Here is a 19,679-nt window from a genome sequence, read left to right as displayed (position 1 = left end):
CATATCTATAATTATTAAGACTTAAGTTGTATGAGCCCAGAAGTAGTACTGGTGACTTCTAATGTTTTCCTTTAATGTTTTAGACCACTAGAGGGAAAGGTGCCATATGCTTTGTAATTACTTGCCTCAATGCATTTGACAAAAAAACTTAAAAGTTACCAGGTGTCTAAACTCCTTTTCTTTTGCCCCTAAATCCCAGAAGGGAAATCAGAAAACCTGGCATTAATTTCAACCAGTGTTTCTTATCTGATACACCTGCAAGTTCATATTTCATCATACCTGTTATACTTCCTTCTCTGTTCTTATTTCCAATGAGAAATAGGGATGCCAAATGTATCATTTATTCCTACAAAACTACAACAACAGATAAAAAAAAAAAAACAAAAACAGAAGAAACCAATTTTTTTTTTCAAGTGCAAACATCATTGCTTACAATTTTTCATAATTAGAGTCAAATAAGCTGTTCCACTGAGAAGTTTGATATGGTTGCCATGTAAGAGCTTGACAGCATTTTTCCAAAGCTGCATTCTGTCCATCACTGTCATATTCTTGCACTTCAGCAGCACAGTCCTTTACAGTTGCTGTAGAGAGATAGTGATAATTCAGTTATTTCTTTTGGGACTTGCAAAAAACCCTGCACAGCCATTTTTACAAATATATTTACATAAATGCACAAATACATAAGTCACAAATGCATTGCATATATATTTAAATGTGATTAACCTTTGCAGTTATTCCACAAGATTGTGTTATATTCTCTTGTTCTAGAAAATAAAATTTTCAGCTTTCCTGATTTGCAAAACAAATGTTTGATTGACATGACAAGTAGCACTTTCTATTTTTTATTCTTTCCAAAAGGATGAATAGTTTCCTTTGGGTGGGAGGCGGGGGGAAGGAAGAGAAGGAAAGCTAAGAATTCTACTGTACCTCTGCAAAACTACAAAAAAGCAATTAAGCAAAATAATTGTATTTGTTTCCCATTCCCTCTACCACAAGTTTGAATTGAAGAATATATTACAGGGGGCGCAGTTTTCCAATAGCAAGCACATTCACCACTACATCTAGCCAATCTCCTTACTGCTTTCTGCCTATACATTAGAGAATTCTTTGACAGACAGGGTCAACCCCAATTTTCTGAGATATTATACATTTTATGAAGACAGAGGAGAATGTGATAAGAGAGATAAACACAGTGCAGTAAGGATAGGAGAAAATCTGTCATTGAGCAAATAACTAAGATCCATCCACAGCCAGTGACAGCACAGTAAAACAGAGCCTTCAGAATCATTTCAGGCCCAAGTTTCATTTGCAAGTTCCCACTTCTGACATACAGCAAAGATAGATAGATAGATAGATAGATAGATGATAGATAGAAAGAAAGAAAGAAAAAGACCACAGTAAAGAAATTCACACCTCACTTCTAAATTATCCCCATGCCATTTTCACCCATGTCTCTGTTGTTCTTCCAATACACGTGTCAGTGAGATGCTATTAAGAATGACACCCAAAGAAAGCTTGTTTCAAAGCTATATCTTTCAGTATTAAAAGCAGCAAGAGCAATTTCAGAAATAGAAGTATCTGCTTGTCTTCGCTTTTCAGCAGTGGTTGACTTAGAGGACTAGTCACAATCAAGAAACACTGATTAAACAAAAGATATCAAAGAAAAAGCAACTTACTAAATCCAGTTGCTAACATTAAACAACTTCTAAAAGATTGATTCGATGCTGACAAATAACTTACTCTGAAGAAATAACAAGCAACTCAGATTTTTCACTAACAGACGTGGGTAGAATTGCTCAGGTGAACAGTCATTACAAATTGTTCATTCAGAGAGGGCCTCACACTTCACGGAAGCTGATTCATTTCTGTACATGCCTGATAAGGTTTTTTCTATCGATTGGTATGAGCTTATTATTTTAATCTTGATAAAACAATGAACCAAACCAATATGGGTAAGGGGCAGGACAGAATATACAGCTTTTACCAAGCTTGCTTATGCATACACTTTGTAGAAAGAAAACATGGAGTGGAGGAGACAGTAGGAAATGGCTATCTCTTTGCTCATCCACCCCATTAATTCCCTGTTCAGCTGGCCCAAAATTGTTTCTTTGCCCAGTCAAGATAGTGCCAAGCAAAGTAAGCAAAATATCATCTCTATAGTGGAGGTTCACATATGGAAAAGGGCAGAATATTCTATCAAGAAAAGCCTCAGAAAACATGAACCTCTAATGCTCTTTTTTATTTGCCAAATAGAAATAAATCCTGGGTTTCCAAAAAGGTAAATTCCTCCAAACTGGGTAGTGGAGTACAGACCACTAATACTATTATCTTTCTTGAGCTAGCAGGAGCTCGGTTCCCCAAGTATTCACTTGTCTATGGCATAAAACACTAAATTTCGTCTTCACACACTTGCTCACCTTGTCTGGAATCCTGAGACTGCACTGGAGAATCAATCCCATCTCCTAGTAACTGGGAGAGCTTCCTTTTTTTGCTTGATGCTGCAGAAACACTTTCATAAAAATACATGTTGTGTTAACCCTTTATAAATTTAAACATAGATATTGCAGAACCATAACAAAAGAACACCCAAGTACCTCTTATCTCATTTTAACTGCACTGTCATCCAAATTCTGATTTGCTGAGGGAGGAGACTGTTGGTGGGTTTTTAAAACTGAGTTATCAATTTTTTTCCTTCCAAATGTCTTTTTTTTTTATTTCCCATGAATAAAGAAGTTGATTCCATTGAAAAATTTATACAGTGCATAGGTGGCAGGGGTTTAGTTTCCTGACATTTGCAATCACAGCTTTTATCTTGAAAAATTTTCCTTTTTACCAGTTAATGTTAAAATATCAGAACATTTTAAATAATTGAACATCCAGAACACATTGGTGGGTTAATATGGCAGAGAGTATACAATTACTGCTTCACTTGCTTACATAGATATGACACTTCCTTTTCTCTTATGTCACTTGTAAGAACGCTTTCAAGATCCTCATACACAGATTTCTACAACAGGTATTGCAAAACACCTCAATATTTTTATAATCCAGTTATGAGAATCCTGTTGATTTCTCATTAGCCTTCTATTGTTTTAAAAATTGAAATGCATTACTACGTCAAATCTAAACCTCAATCAGAGTATTTTAAAGAACCCTCCACCACAAGTGTCTCAAAAATGTCTAAACACTGCCATCCTGTGGAAAATCCTACACCCACAGGGATTTACAACCAGTCTTAAACCAGTTTTTCTGGTTTTGCATGTCTCACCCTTTGCATAAAAGCTTTATCATTTACCCAGAAATCTGAGATGCATTAGGCTGGAAGTATGAATAATTAAAACCCAAACAGCTGGAGGATGTAGAATGATTCCATGGAGTCACAGCATTTTCTGTCTTCAGGCAGCAGCCTTGGGAGATGGCGCAAGGATATCCCGTGGCACTGGGGTCAGAGTAAGTCTCCATAAACCCGCAGGGAAGCTTGCTGGGTGCCCCAACAGATGGGTAAGGGAGTGGAGGCTGCAGCCCACTGGGCCACATAGCATCATACCATGGGGCTGAGAGAAATAAACAGATAAGAATATAAGAACAAGGAAGAGGAGCTGGAGATCTTCCTACAGGCTTGGGAGAGGCCAAATTCATGTCACCTACTTTGTAGCTGTGGTGGGGAACACGGTTCTGAACCAGAGTCCGGTGGGGAGTCTGGCAACTGGCTTTGCCTAGGGATGAAAAAGAGATTTTAATTTCTTCTGGAACGAGACACGAAGGACAACAACAATGAATGCTGAAAGCAAGTGGAGGGGGACCACCAGGCTACTGACAAGGGTCTTCAGGAAGTGTTGCTCACCATGTTTGCTGCCCCTTCTCACAGGAGCAATGTCACCTACACTTCATCAGACCATCTCCTATGGCCCTCTGCCTCTCTACTGTGAAGGAAGGCCCAATCCCCATCCCTTCTCATCCAAATCCTCCCTTCACAGCCTGCTCACTTCAATCCTCCTTCCCATGAGTTGTTCTTCAGTTACCTCCAGGCACACCAGTGATTCCCAACATACAGCACTCATGAGGGATTTAAGCCCCACTCTCTCTAAACTAATGGCTAAAATCTGCAGCATCTTAATCTCTCTTAAGGAAGAGAAAATCCTATGCCATCTTGCTGCCATTCAAAGGAGCTACAGAGGCTTCATCTGTTACATTAGGAATAGATGGAGGTTCAAGAAATGGAACAATCCTTTCAGGTATTCCTATGAATTGTCAGCTCAAACACTGCTCTGAAGCCTAATCTAAAACACAAGTCTTAAGGCACATGTTAGGCTAAAAATGCCACAGCAGAGGAAGGATGACAGAAATCTAATGAGACACACCTCACCTCAGAAGCTGAATATAATAAAATTCCTTAAAGAGACGCCCACATATATATAAAAGACATGTTCAGAGCAAATATTTTCAAGCATCAATAGAAAATTTTGACTCTATTGTTTCCACTGCAGGTTTTATATTTCTGAGTTTGGATAGCATTAAAGAGAGCAGTTTCATTTTTGGTTACTGTCTATTACTTTTGACATGTGTTTATGCGTTTCTTAATGGCATTGCAACTGGTCTTCTAACATGTTATGTCCACAACCCTGCATTTTGGGTTAGCTTCAACTACACGGCTCCTCTTTAAAAATAAATTTTAAAATTCTACATAATAATAGTCTTTAATTTCCTTCAGTATAGATTCTCCGATGCTTTTAAATGCCACAAATACACTCTAAAACTTGTTTTCAACTTTGAATACTTAGTAAATATTTCATTTTAATTTTTCTTTTTCCTGTGGGATACTTGATCCATATATACTGAATTCCAATTGTGCTTTGTAAAATTTTAAAAGATACATACATAAAAGTCTAAAACTTCCCTTCTGCACATTCAGTTCATATTCTGGCTTCAAATGTTGCCTTGGGTACTTGATTTCTGCTTTAATGTAGATTATTTCAGTAAAATAGAGACAGACACTTTCTAGGATAAAGTATTTATGAAGTAAAGAGGTAGTAAGGATATATCTCCAAGTTAGAACTTTACTGAAACTGATACTCTGCTTTTTGAAGGAAAAGAAAATAATCTGTAGTTTAATTGATTCTACATTACAAACATAGTTAATCAATGAAATGCCTACTTAGTAAAGGACATGGCAACCATTTTCTCCTTTTACTGATAATGTGGAAGGTATTACTGTGGGAAAAGATGAGGAAATCACATGGTGCTTCACATGTAATGTAAGAGAAGAATAAATGTAACGCTGATGGCCTTTCTGATGCAAGATGATCTTTAATGGAAATTTCAAGATACACTCAAGATCTTGGTGGTAACAGCGCCCTTTTTATTGAACATGACATTATGGAGTTCTGCATTTTATATGTATATATGGAAGCTTTTAATATTTTTCTCCTTTGAAGTATTTTGACATATTCCTTTATGATATTCTATTCTGTTTATGCACAAATTTTCTGCACTACAGAAAAATGTTTAATAATTTGACCTGTACAGATCTAATGATTCAGTAAATTTTCTTAATCCCATAAAGAAAATAGAACTCTAGTTTTAGTGTAAAATCCTTAATAGTTTTACAGATGGTTTTCTTGCATGTAAGTACTTTGTAGCACTGGAACTATAATATCTAACTTACTTAAGCTACATAATAGCATACATATACACATTTACATTTTTGCTATACTTTATGCATAAAAGAAAAATAATAACATTTTTAAGTTGTCATACAGGAGTTCAATAATGTTGTTAACCTAAAACACATTTAGTCACTAAAAAAAAGGTTATGGATATTTATATACAACCTTCTCTTCATTCTTTACTTTTATAGTGTGGGCAAAGAGAATCAATTCATTATTCATGATTTAGAGCAGGTAGGGGCCTATTTGGGCCACTTTAAGTAGACGTGCTGTTGAGTCTGTCTAGAATGAAAAATTCCATGCTTAATTATTTTTAAAATATCCCTTCTTGCTCTGCTTCTTGGCAAGTGCAAGTGTCAGCCTATTAATACTATTTTGCCTTGAACAACAGTCATCTGACAGTTGTCCAGATGAAAGATTTGGGGTTTAAGTCTTTGATAGATCTATACTACATCATTTTCCACCCCTGACCATAAGCCTTTGCAGTATGTGTCCTTTGATAGTTTTAAAGTTAGTCTCAAAAGAGACTGATGGACAGTTTCTGTTCTAACTAAGTATTTAGGGGAAAACAGTCGCTTTGCTTCCTTCAAACTGGGAGACTTCTGTTATTCTTTCAATTTATTATACAGTAGTCTCACTTTTATCACTTATTCTGTACATAAACAATAAATTAGCACTTAGAGGAAGAACTGAACTAGAAGTAACAGTTCCGCATTTAATGTCACAATTAGTTCAACAGTTGTGAATCAACACAGACTTTATTATCATTCGTTCTGTTGAACAAGAAGACAACCATATTTCCATTACTGGCTTTAGTTCATTTTTTCTAAGTCCTCCTATGCAGCTTCAAGAAACAATGTCAAGAGAGCCACAATCCTCTTGAAACTCAGATTTTATCATGGCACTAATAAAACAATTCAAGACGTGTGGCTAAGGAAAGGAAGTAAATATTGCTATAATACTTACAAAGTTCCAAACTCTATGTCACTACTAATGAATTCTTCCAACAGGCTTGTATCCACCATGGGATTTTCCAGGGCTCCATGGACATCTTGCCCTAAGGTTAAAAGTAAAAAAGACAGAAATTCAGAGGGAATTGTCAGTGTTTCAGAATAAGTGATGCTGCTGATGGTCCCACACAAAGGAAAACCAAATCTGTCCTGCCTCATGTGTAAAAAAAAGGATTATGCTTCTGGTTTAGTCACTCTGGGAAAAAGGATGATGAGAAATGCAGAGTAATTAACAATGTGCAGGGGCACTGCAGATGACAGTGCAGCACTGGGCAAACACCACTGAATGCATGGCATTAAGGTTTCAGGGAATTACGACAGCAGAAGGATGAAGGACCCCAGTCTGCAACTGAGAAAAAGGGTTTTAAAACTCTTTTACATTGAGGTCTAAAGGTTTTATGGGTTGAAGCTCAGATCTTACACAGATCCACATGGTGCATTAGTGCTCACAAGTACTGCAAGTGAGTTTCTGATATAAAACTCTATTTTAAAATCCACCATCTGAGTTTAAATAAAGCCCAAATAAAGCTTAAAAATGTTTGATTGGTGGCTTCCTTTTATTCTGCCTAAAAAAAACAGTCCACTAACATATCAAATGTATTAGCAAATAGAAAGTTTCAGTACTTTGTCCTTTGTTGCTTAGTAACTGAAGGCCATAAACAGATTTTATGATTATAAAGTTTCCGGAATTCATGACAACTTTTGTAGAAAGTCAACGGGCACTCATTAAAAAACCCAGCCAAGCAGCCCTGCTCTGCAGGTTCTCCACCTCTGCAGCAGGCCTTCCATAAATACAGGTGTGGCCAGTCAGAATGCAAACAAGATAAGGACCTTGACATTCCTGCTTGAGCTGCAAGTGCCTCTGTCCCACTTCACACATGATGAAATGGACCAGCCCACACAGCCAAAGATGTGAGGCTCAGCCCTAGAGTCTGACACCAGCCATGTCTCCCCAGCTCGGCGGCAGCAGTGCGTGAGAACACAAAAGGTTAATCTCTGCCTCTGAGCCAAGGAGTAGTCACTGCCTTTGGTGTATTTGCTGCCTTCTCACTGTACTACCTTGCATAGGACACTTACCCTAATATAGCTTCAGTTCCTTTTCTGATGTCTTTGTCTGACACCGTTCCTTCTTGATCAAGTGTTTAGAAAGGACATTCATGCAAGCAGAATCTAAAAATCAACCACCTTGCACAGGATTCCCTCAATACATAAATCCACGTTGCTAATAATAATTACCCAAATTTCTTTGTGATCATAGATTAATCTAGGTATTGTTTATTGTTGGTGCTGCAGGCTTAATTTTGAATGCCTTTCACTGGGGAATTGCAACTTGGAGATGTGCTGATAGATCCTTGCATCTCAATTTACTGATGTTGTATACAGAACTGTCCCACGCACACCAGAGAACAGTGTAGCCCACTAGCTTATCTCAGCAAAACTGCAACACACAAATTCTGGAAGCAGCAGCAGATCACTCTGCAAAACCAGGTAGAGAGTGCAAAAGAGCCTGACTTTCCTTAGCAGCCCTCAAACCTGTTGGATTCTCATCTTCTCTTTCTTCATGTCTGAATGTACGGTCCCCCTGCCTTGAATTACAAACCCTTCCCCTTTTACTAATGTAGTCCACAGGAAAACAATTCTATCACCTTCTCCTTCTTTCACCCCACCTGTTCTTCCTGTTCAAACCTCCAAACCCTCACGAAGAATGATATACTTTCATTACTAACTTAAGGCCAGAAGTCAAATGCAAAATGTTTTTCCTGTACCACACAACCAAGAATCCTTTATTTTGACCAAGATCAGAGACAGGCTCTTTTGAATCAAAGAATATAGCTTTAAATCAAACATGGACAAGGCCTTTCAAGTGGACATCCCACAGTTCAGAGATCAGCTCTGTTGCTAAGTGATGATAACAGAAATATCTATCATTTCTGCTTAATCTCTCCACTTTGCATGAACAGCTAAATGGCAAGGAGGAGAATGAAAGAATAAACAGTGCTGGGAGAAGAAGGAAGTACACCAGGAAGACAGGCCACCACTAATGAATGTTTGTGACGCAGGAACACGGAAAAGTGGGCACATTTTGCTGCCCTGTAGAACTCTGTTAATGTACTTTCCAGGTGAGTGACATCACATGATTGTACATCTGCTTCACCAGAGGAGGACCTGTTGGATCATATGCAAATTTATTTTAATTGGTGGCATCCATTTCACAGGCATTTGATCATGGTAAGTACTTAACAGATATGGGCACCAAGCAAGACAGTCACTCACCTGGATGCTACATGCTTGTAAGAGCAGAGAACTGTTTTCTGTGTGTACGTGGCAGGACAAGCCCTGCGGTGAGGCCTCTGTGAAGCACAGAACCATGTGCCTGGCTAAGAGCTGCTGGAGGATATGTGGAATCAGCAGCCTCAATCATCAGCTTGTGCTCTGCTTGCAGTTCACAGTGTATGCTGCAATGTGCCCAGATGTCTCTGGAAGAGTCTGCACTGAGTGATACATTCAAGTTTGGTGTCACTGTGCAGAGGACTACTAGCTACCCAACAGACAGATGAAGATGAAAGCACAAGGTGGTACCATGGCAGGGGGTTCACACACAGATATTTGCAGAACACACACTGCAGTCACAGGCTGCATATGATTATATATTTTTCTCATTTCTTCTTAAGCTTGATACATCTGTTTTTTTGTCCCCAAGACTAAAACCTGTCAGTACTACTACTGTCTTCTGTTTCCTGTCCATTCTCACTTAGCCTGTCCCTAATACCTGGCCACAGGCCCCCAAGGAGAAGTATGAATACCAGCATATTAATTTGGCAGTTATTCTTTGGCAGACATCCTTCTTTCCTCCAGACATGAGGCTCTCATCATCTGGCTCCTCACCTTGACTCTATGGCCCTGTGACCAAGTCTCAATCCTTGAAAAACCTACCTCAATCAATTCTCCCAACATTTTCATGTAGACTTATGCATATCTGCATTTCAATCAGCTGCCTCCTTTTCAGTGGTATCTAAATGGAAAGTGAAGGATGGGGGACAGAGAAATAATATAGACTAAAAATCAATACTAAACTAATAATTTCCTGACATTAGAAAAGGATGCCAGGAAGCTCCCAGCCAAGTCCAGCTACCTGTAGTAAGATCACTGGTAAAATATCAGCTACTTTACACAGGGATCAATCCTCGTATACAGCTCAAGGTGTAAACACAATACAGAGAACATGGTCAGTGTTCAGTAATGCTTGCTGAACAGACAAATTCATGTTTGCTACAAAGCCTTTTAACTTGAGGGACATGTTTCTACTTAAGAATTAATAACTATTTTCTACCTAAAGACACTTCACCATGAAAATCTGTATTTTTTTACAAAAAGAGCCTTCGGCACTTTATGAGCTTCACTATACAGGCTCAATGGTCCAGCTGAACCTCACTGACTTACACTAAGCTAAGTACTACTTAGGCCCTTCTTTCATGGTAATAGACTCCAAGACTGGTTACCATTTAAATTGTGTACAAAAATCCAGCTCAATTTGACTGGAACAGACCTGCTGTCATTGACACAAGCTGCAGAGCTGCAGGGTTATAAGTATAAACCAGCTGCAACCAGCCAGGAGGTATCACAGCCTAAGTTATTCAACTTCAGAAAATTTGGTTAGTCCAAATTGTAAGGAGCGAGTTTGTGTTAAGATAGACTGTTTTCCCCCAAAGCAACATTTTCTATAGAAACAAATCTTACCATCAATATTTTATATTTTTCATTTAATCTTTTATTCCTGTTTCAAACTCTCATCCTTAAAATGTTATGTGGCACCTCTGGGGTTTAAGTGTTTTGTATTTTAAGGGCATGTTTCTTCAGTGGCTTCATTATTTACCACAAACTAATCTATATTCGATGTTACTCATGCAGAAGTATGAGTATACAGAGGTGATGATTCCACTAAGGAAAATATTTCTTTAGATCACAGCACAGACAAAACACATGCATTTCAGACACCTCAAAGTACCTTACAACAGAAAAGAGCAAGTTCAACAGTGTAACTAGGCTGACCTTCTACCAGGTCTCACTCAATGATAACATCAGCAAGAACAAATTGTTCTGCCACATACAGGTGGAAGAGCTAACCAGGAGCTCTGGCCTTCCCTTGACAAATAGGAACTTACAGACTCTAAAATGCAGAATGTTTTAATTATAAATACTCATTTCAACAAGAATAATAAAAAAAAAACCTGCATCAAAGATGAAATCTCTAATATGCAAGTGAAATGAAACAGAAAAAAATTAGAACTTCCCAGCAACACTAGACAAAAGCCATTTACTTGAATGAGAAAAAGCCGCGGTCGAATCCTAGAGTCATATCTAATCTAAAAGGTCTATCAACTATTCAAAGAAGTGATTGCCAGGAAAACAAACAGTATCTCAATTTCCTTGGGAAAAAAAAAAAAAACTGCTTCAGACTGTCCCCTCTCATTACTGCAGATGCAATTTCGTCCTACTAGTGAGTGTCAAAACAAATATGCACTGTAAGGAGCTAAAGCACAAGACAGAGGGGACTCTTTTTGTTCATGAATTTCACATAATTTTATCAAGCAGATCTGTAGATTCATTAACTGCCAGCTGATGTGTTGTTAAGCCAAAACTGAACCACTGAGGAACCACTCAGTAGCACCATTCTCCACTTGATATTGCAAGTTCCAGTTTTTTCATAGCCTTGAAAAACAATGTTCTAACACTGTTATGACTTATCACAGAGACCACCAAATCAACACTAACAATTTATGACTCTTGCTTCATGAGGTTTTGCCCCATTGCTGTGTTACAAAGCCAGCCCACAAGCTGTAGTGCTAAGCTGCGGAGATGCCACTACATAAAACTGGCTTTGTGCTCAGTAAACGTAACCCCTGCTTGAAAAGAGGGCTAACCACCTCTTTACTTCAGCTTGCTCCCTTTTCAGACTTACCTATGGTTTATAAAAGCAAGAGAACCTACTCCATGCTGAATGAATTATTAGCTCTTGCAGCCTTGACACATATCCATGTCCAGATAATGAAATTCAGCCATCTAACAGCATCACTGCATGCCGTATGGCCTTAGCAGACCTTAGTCACATTCTGATGGAACACAGCAGAACCACACATCACAGAAGGGACATGACATCCCAAAATGTTTCATTTTTCCTGTAATTAAAATGAATCAACAGGACTTCTCTATTCTTACACTGGCACACACTACCAAAAGACCTTCTAAAATGAGTTGAAGTAATAATTATATAATTAAAAATAGTAATTCTCATTAAAGAGCTCATACAGGTAAAGTCCCTGCTACACCTTCTACCATCAAAGTATCATTGCCACAAAACAGAATCTAACCTATACTTCCCTAGAAAGTCATGTTTTCCAAGAGCATTCCTAAAAATGTGCTTTTTTGTAATATAATTTGTATTCAACACTATTTTGATATTTAACAGCAATGCAATGCAGCAGTTGAAAAAAAAATAGCCTGATAAAAACAAGTATTATGCTGCTGAAAGCAAAGCCAAAAAAATCTGTTAGCCTTTCAACTCCACTATGTAAACTGAACTTAAGGAATATGGTAGGAATTTCCTACCATCTATAAACAACACATTTGTTTGCTAGCAGCCCTAGATTGTAGCTCACCAATTTAAATTTCTTGGCTTAAATGTCCTTCCTTGATCAATTTTTTAATGCCTTAGCTTGAAATTAAATTTTAAAAGATACAGTTGCCACCTCTCACCCAGGCTAACAGAGGGGCAGGGGAAAGAATAACACAGAAAGAAAATCACAAGAGTGATTTTCCCAAGTAGGTAACTTGGTAGTTTCCCAAGTTACTTTGAGATCAGTGAATACCTGCATTTGGAAACAAATACAAGAAAAGCAGCTTAGAATAGAACAGTTAACATATTAAAAACAAAAAGCAAAGTGCAAACTGGAGGGAGAGAAGAAATAGTAAAAATATATAAAAGTAATAGGCCTTTGAACACATTATCAGAGAGTCTAAAAATGCAGTTTAATTATGGAATCTATTAGGAAGTGAATTGTGTAGTAAGAGAAAGTGATGAAACTAACTGGCCCAGCTTGAATAGAAAATGCCTTGGAGAAAAAGGCAGAACAGATGATCCCAGCCAAAAGACAAAAATATCCAAGTTTAACTCCTCAGAAGGGTCCTAAGAATACTGACACAATTAACATTTTACCAATTACAATCAGGCCATTTCAGTTAGTGGAAGGAAAACCCTCTTTACCTGACATGCTAAAACTGAGAAGGAAGTGAGATTAACCACATGAAAATCACTAAGATTTCAGAAGTGTTACATGGCAATGAGTCCTCAATCACTTCCCAGTTTTTCTTCCAAGGCAATTACCTTGCCCATCTGCAGGCTTTGCTGGGTTCACCTTCCCTTTGGTATTCTGGCCAGAGCACGAAGAAAAAGGCACTGCAGCACACCTGTACTATCTGTAAGCATTCTGGTATTGTCTTCTACAATAACTGAGTGTAAACACAGCTTTGGGTTTCTGAGCACTTTTTCTTCCTCCTTTCTTCCGCAATTACTCCCGAACAATTACTGGTTTTGCTGCCACTAAAAACTGTTAAGGCATCTCTTGAAACTAGTCTTACCTTCAAAGAATTGCTGCAAGGCCTCATTTTCTCCCACCACATCCATGAAAAGCCAGTAGAAGTGTTTTACTGTCCTACTACTTGAAGAGCTCCTTCTGGGACAAATGCACTCTCTTCCAGATGATTATGAACATGCCATGGAACACATCATGTTTTTGTCAGAGGTTTCAATGACTTTGTCGCAGCTGATCTCATTCCTCTCTAAATAGAGTCAGGGTTATACTTAGGCTTCATGTAAAGGACTTAAACTACACATGAAGAAGAATCTAACAAGGCTTTTGAGGCAAGATGATGTAGGTTCTAGCCAGTCAGTAAGTCTAATGTTCTCGTTTTAAGGACCTTTGGTCCCAGTACTAATTACACATGCGCAAAAAAATGCAGCAATAAAAATTACTTATCTTGTCTTTGTACTTTCACACAGGTCATGTAATTAGTATTGCCAATGAAAGCAATAGTAATCAAAAATGCAAGAGAAAAGCCATCACTGGTAGGGAGTAGAACTTCTATGTTGTTACTATTATTAACAAAACTAAATCACACATTAACCTGTTTGTCTAAGGCAACAGTGGAAAACATATGGGAAAGCAGAATATGGAACAAATCTCTTTTAAGGCTAGCAGCAAACTCTACTACACTTTCTCTTAGTTCATCTTTAAACAATGAAAACTGGCCATTCTGTCATCACTAAGCAAACGAGAGAAATACTCAAGTAATTTGAGCAGACATTTAAAAAAGGCATTTGGTTATGAACAAAAGTTCCAATGAAGTCTGGCATTAAGACATTTTTGGAAGTAATTATATTCACCAGACAAGTAGTTGTCCACTTTTTTACAAGCCCCAGGCACTCACAATGACACAGGTTTCTCATGATAAACAGCTCATATGAAAAATATAGAAAAGCATTCTGGATTAGGGACATGAAGACAGAAGTCAGCCAGCGTTTACAAGGTGTTGATGTAATTGAGCCAGTCATTACTACTGAGATGCACTACTTGGGGTACACCTTTGTACAAGAAATCACCTCAGCGTAGTACATTTTAGATACTACCATGTACAGAAAGGACTGTTCTCTCTGCTTTAATGAGCGACAGGATTTTGTTTTAAAGGATATTAAGTCAGAATAGCACCAGCTACTGGCTACCATTTGCCTACTGTTAGCTAATCATGGAAACAGTTCTATCTCATTATCTAAACTAAGGATTAACAAGCATTTAGGAAGCATTTATGAACCTAAAATAAAACATTAATAGCAACAAACACAGCTTGTTTTTTAAGACTGAGTCAAGCCAGACCTCCTTAGCATTATTGAATGGATAAACAATCCTTTAACAACTGCTGGTAGAATTATTCCAGGTTTCTACAACAGTACCCAGTGATGGGAGATTGAGAAAAGTATTCCCTCAGAACTAAAATTGCCCAAGTTGGACCTACATACTCCATTACTAATAATATCTAGGTTAAGGTGTTTGTTTTTACCTTAACATTGAAATGTCTGGTCAAAGCCAACACTTGCAAAGTGTTTTCACGTATATACAATCAACACAAGCATAGCATTAAATTTCACAGCCCATTCTATTGACTTTTATGAAAACAGAGAACATTGCAGAAAGACAGTGATGAATACTGTTGGCTTTGTTCGGCATCAAAGACATCCACTGAGATGCTTCGTGTTAGAAAAACAAATGTATAAGCTCACCTTCTAGTCAGTTTAGCTGTCAAAGTTTTAATCTTGTGTGCAACTGATAAATAGTTGTCAAGACTGAGATCCAATGTTTTTCCAAAAAGGCAAGTCTGGTACATACCCACAACCACGTTCCTTGTAACATCATCAACTATCTGCTGTAGCTGAGACAATGCCCAAAAACAACAAGTGCCAAAGAAACACTTCCAACAGAAAAAGCATCTCTTAAGAGGCCAGGATCCTTTAGGATCCTTTTTTGGGGGTTCTCTGACACCATTCTTTTCATACACACAAATTGTAACATTACATGGAAATTACCATCAGCATGTTAAAGAAACCACATAATGGAAATTTCTGAGTTTCAAGAACAACTATGGGGAAAATTATGTATAAGACATTGAAAACTGGAAATCCCAGAAGACTGGGAAAAAAAAAAAACTACTTTAAAGGAATGAAAAAATTCTAGTGAAAGAAAATTAGAGGGAAAGAGAAAGTTTTTAGCAGTCATATATGGGTCAAAATAGATTTCTAACCAAAAAGCAAGTAAGATAATTTTACTGTTCCTTCATATTTGAGAAGCACCCTTCCTTAAAGAGAAGACACTCAAGTCTATTGTGCTGTGACTCTTCACTATATGTGTTTCTTTTCTTATATACATATTTTTAAAAATTACAAGTATAGGAAAGCAGCACTTCAAACAATTCCAAGTTCTCCCAGCTGTCTGTTAACTGTACTGGCATATGTGCTTAGAGAGCTACGTAAGTGTACCTAAACACTACAATGAAGAAAATACCAGGCATTTACTTGCTCTTCATAAAATCAGTTTTATATTTTGGAGTGTCCTACTGGGGAGGTTCACATTCTGCATCACAAAGAACAGAAGACAAAGACTGTTTCAGATTAACACTTTAATCAGAAGGTTTGTTTTTAAACGTAAATTACAATCACTAATACACTTGCAAGTGCTTACCACATTTGTTCAACTAAGTATTATATGTACGCATATACAGCATAGGTCAGTTTAAAACAATCACAGTACTTCTTAGTCCCATCTGCAAACGGAGAAAGATCTTGGACCCAGTTTGTGGAAATAAATATCAAGTGACAAAAAGAGGTTCAGCAAGTTTAGTTATGTATATTCAATGAAGTTCATGCATGCGCACGAGTAAAAAGTTTTAGAGCTCTTCCTTGTAATAGCCCAGTTTTGCTAGTGACATCTCTCGTCTCAGCTGCATAACTTCCCAGAACATCTGATCCACTAAAAAAGACAGAAATATCATTAAATACAACAAATTCACATTTTATTTCAACTGATGCATTCAGGCTGCCTTACTCTATATGAGTTTAGAGGAACTTCATAACAAATATCTGGTAAAACCAGCATTAGTATGTGTAAGGGCTAATTGTACTTTGTTATAACAAAATTTGTTCCAGCACATATTCTAAACATTCTAAATGAGAGTCGTATAAAAAATTCCTCAGATTTTAGATTTCTTTAAAATGAAGAACAGAACTATATTGGTACTTCTTGTCAGCTTCAATTAATTGCAGCTTCTTATTTAAGCTTCCCTGCCCCTTGACTCATTTTCTGTGAAACTAAATGTCTACAAAAAGAAAAAAGTAGAGCTTGTTGAATAAGAATTGTTTCACCAAAGAAACTGCAATTTTGCTAGAATTTTGCCTTTTATAATCCTTCTTGCTCCCTTTTTTTTTTCCTACAGTAATCTACTAGCAACAATAAATTGGGTAGGAAAGACCCTTTTTTCTTATTTCATCTGTATCTTTCCAAATGTGGTAAGTCCAATGCATAGCTTAAGCTTCTAGAAATCACAGCAATACAAACCAAAATCACAGGGTTTATAATTAAGACAATATTTCCATGCAGTCAAGATCCTGATGTAGAATGTCTACAAATATTAACCTGAACAACAAGTACAAGGTCTTCCCTACCATAGTTCAAAAAACACTTTCGTAAAAGTGACCTCTGTCTTAAAAATTATATGGTGCATTAGTAGAAATGCATGCAGCACATTATACAGACAATTATGATGAGTGCCTACATTCTTGTGAATGTATTGTTGAAATCCTTATATAAAGCTAGAAATGCAAATTCTATGTAACTGGGTATACGGTGAATATGTTTTCACAATCTTCTTTTATATGGACATATGAGAACCACATAGCTAAGCTAAGCAAATTTCTGAATTACTGTGCAGACACAGTTTAAATAGGCAGTTGTTGGATATGATACTCTGACATGACCAAAGCAACTGGCTAACAAAGGTAGGGACCCCCCCCCAGGCCACAGCCTGAAGCAATAGCAGTAAAAAACACATTTCTCTTTTGGGATGGAGGGTGATCAAGCCTTAAATTTATAACCAGAGCCCTAGTCAAGATTTCACCACTGCAATGATCTCATTTCTCAGCTGCACTCAGAGGAATGATTACAGGTTTTCTGTATATATAAAAGGTTACCTGTTTACATTTTGCAATTTAACCCAAAATATTGTGTTTCTTGCCAGTTCCCCCTGAAAAAACAGTCCAACAAGAACAGCTGTCTCAAGTGCCACTACACAAAACAAGAAGACATGCCAAAACACCAAGCTAGAGAAAAAAAATGGCCCAGACCAAACCAAAGTGAAGTTTTTTGCATCCAAAATACCTCCACATTCTGTGACAGAGATTTGATTTTTGACCACTGTGTGGAAAAACTGTGACCAACTCCCCTAGTTAGATTTTATTTTAACAGTTCTTACTGTATAAGGGGTTTTTTAATGGACTGAAAATCAATGCATTATAATTAGTAGTTTTAAAAAATAACTTTATTGGAGAGTGAAATATCAACATATTCTCAAAATTACAATGACTAACTGATTAACTGTAATGTCAGGTCACAGATAGCAACTTTATTGCACAGAGAGCAACTTTTAGGAACAGGCATTGTGTAACTGTCTCTTTACATAGGTCAAATACAATTTTTTTATACTCACCATCTTGCTGCTTCAACAGTCCTTGCTGGATGTATCGAATATATGTAAAGAAGTTACACACAGAAGTGATCTAAACTCATAAAAATAATGGCGGTTAATGTAATTTTGTATAGAGGTATGGAAAAACAGTTAAATAACTACTACACAAAATTAAATAATAATAAATCTACTTACCCTGTAACGACAGAAAGGAGAAATGTAGTAATAACTGCTTGAATCTCCTAATTTGATTCTATGCTTGCATGACTTACTTTGTCCACTGAGAGCACATTTCCTACAAATATAAAGGTCACATGATTCAATAATTCAATCTGACATTTATGTCTAAATACACACATGTGTATGGGTGTTAATATAACTGCTTCATATTGGCACAGATAGATGAGTCTCTACTTCATTTTACAAGCTGCAATTATTACATTATGTTGTCAATTTTTTTAGCTCCACAAAGCCTAATTTAATTTCAATATTGGTGCATTATGATGCTTTTTTTGAATTCTAAAACTTTCTTCAGCTCTGGGAATGCTCTTCCCTATTCACTAATTTAAATTGGCTTGACAACTCCAGCACAGTGGGATTTCTTTAATTAACTCTTGATATGTCAAATAAACATTTTTAAAATTATCAGTTGATCCCAACATTTAAACACATTTTTTAAAGTTACGTTTGATATTGTATTTCATCCTAAAAAAAAAAAATTAGTCTCACAAGAAGAGCAGTCAAATCTCTGAGACGCATTTTAAATCCAGTTTTGCATTTATGCCCAAATTGAAATCATATTTTACATTCAGAGTATAAAATCTTCTGGGACAAAGGAAAATGGACCGTCTGACAGTAATTCTTTCTGTTACCATTACAAAAAGTGAGAGTAAAATAATCAAATTTACTTCTGGTGTATTGCAACTATGCAGTATTCAGGAAAGGTCATTAGTCACCACAAACTGTTCCCCAAAAAAAAACAAGTTAGGAAACCAATGAATTTTTAAAGATGAGAAGAATTTGATTTATTCGGAATGTCTGTATTACAGCATCTCAGATGAAGTGGGTTGTCATGGCAACCACTGTTTCATTAATTTTAAAAGCTGCTGGCTCTTCTTGCTCCCATTTCTACCTCATGAAATTGGGGAGTCTAAGAACAAGCTGCCTTTCAAAAGTGAAACAAAAATTACTAAGCTTCTGTGTTCTGAACAGTGGCTCATAGGCCCTTTTAAATTGCCTGCAGCTGGTCCACAGAACCATGTAAAACAGGAGAAAATGGAAGTGTGTATACAATTTTCCACAGCAGTTTATGAGGACTGACAGCAGTTCATTGATACAAGAAATCCTAAAGTAGACGAGGCAAGCTGGATCACAATTCAATCTAGCTTTTGTCAGAAGACAAACTTTCAATGCTAGGAAAATAAAACCTTTTTTTTCCTTCTGGTTACATAACTGCCTTCTCTATGTTGTCTTCCATCACACCAGTTAAATGCTGAAGGCTCCTGCTGGTGACTCCGTTCCGTGCTGCACAGCACACACAGCTCAGTGCTTTGTTCCCCTTGGGGACAATTATGTGAATCTTTTGGGGAAACCCAGCTGTCTTTTGTTAAGGCAGCACTCCCTGCACACCATTACAGTTACCATTCAGTAACTCTGTATATTCAGAATCTTTCTGTACTACTGTCACAGCTTTCTGTCCTCCATTCCTCACTATGCT

At 37.2% G+C, this 19,679-nt stretch overlaps 2 protein-coding genes across 6 annotated transcripts in view; both read right to left on the bottom strand.

Annotated features, from left to right (window-relative positions):
• MYRFL (myelin regulatory factor like) overlaps positions 1 to 14,672 on the bottom strand; it is a 41,999-nt gene extending 27,327 nt beyond the window's left edge. The window contains exons 1-6 of the mRNA XM_068190212.1: positions 13,313 to 14,672; positions 6,633 to 6,723; positions 3,649 to 3,716; positions 3,296 to 3,554; positions 2,418 to 2,509; positions 434 to 581 (exon numbers count right to left, since the gene is read on the bottom strand). Coding sequence (XP_068046313.1) covers positions 434 to 581; positions 2,418 to 2,509; positions 3,296 to 3,554; positions 3,649 to 3,716; positions 6,633 to 6,723; positions 13,313 to 13,358 — 704 coding nt within the window. The 5' untranslated portion in view covers positions 13,359 to 14,672. The remainder of the gene's footprint in view (positions 1 to 433; positions 582 to 2,417; positions 2,510 to 3,295; positions 3,555 to 3,648; positions 3,717 to 6,632; positions 6,724 to 13,312) is intronic.
• A 1,212-nt stretch (positions 14,673 to 15,884) lies between these two features.
• The window catches only part of RAB3IP (RAB3A interacting protein), a 31,824-nt gene continuing 28,029 nt past the window's right edge, over positions 15,885 to 19,679 (bottom strand). For 4 of the 5 annotated variants that reach the window (XM_068190207.1, XM_068190210.1, XM_068190208.1 and 1 more), the window contains 3 exons: positions 18,158 to 18,257; positions 17,984 to 18,053; positions 15,885 to 16,251 (listed from right to left, as the gene is read on the bottom strand). In XM_068190207.1, the coding sequence (XP_068046308.1) occupies positions 16,169 to 16,251; positions 17,984 to 18,053; positions 18,158 to 18,257 (253 nt within the window). In that variant the 3' untranslated portion in view covers positions 15,885 to 16,168. Of the gene's footprint in view, positions 16,252 to 16,538; positions 16,598 to 17,983; positions 18,054 to 18,157; positions 18,258 to 19,679 lie in introns of those variants that run through there. The other variant, XM_068190209.1, reaches the window with a different exon arrangement.

This window comes from Anomalospiza imberbis, chromosome 5 (genome assembly GCF_031753505.1).
Source record: "Anomalospiza imberbis isolate Cuckoo-Finch-1a 21T00152 chromosome 5, ASM3175350v1, whole genome shotgun sequence".
Lineage (NCBI taxonomy): Eukaryota > Metazoa > Chordata > Aves > Passeriformes > Viduidae > Anomalospiza > Anomalospiza imberbis.
The sequence above is the reverse complement of the archived record's forward strand: the minus strand, read 5'-3'. Positions and strand labels throughout refer to the sequence as shown.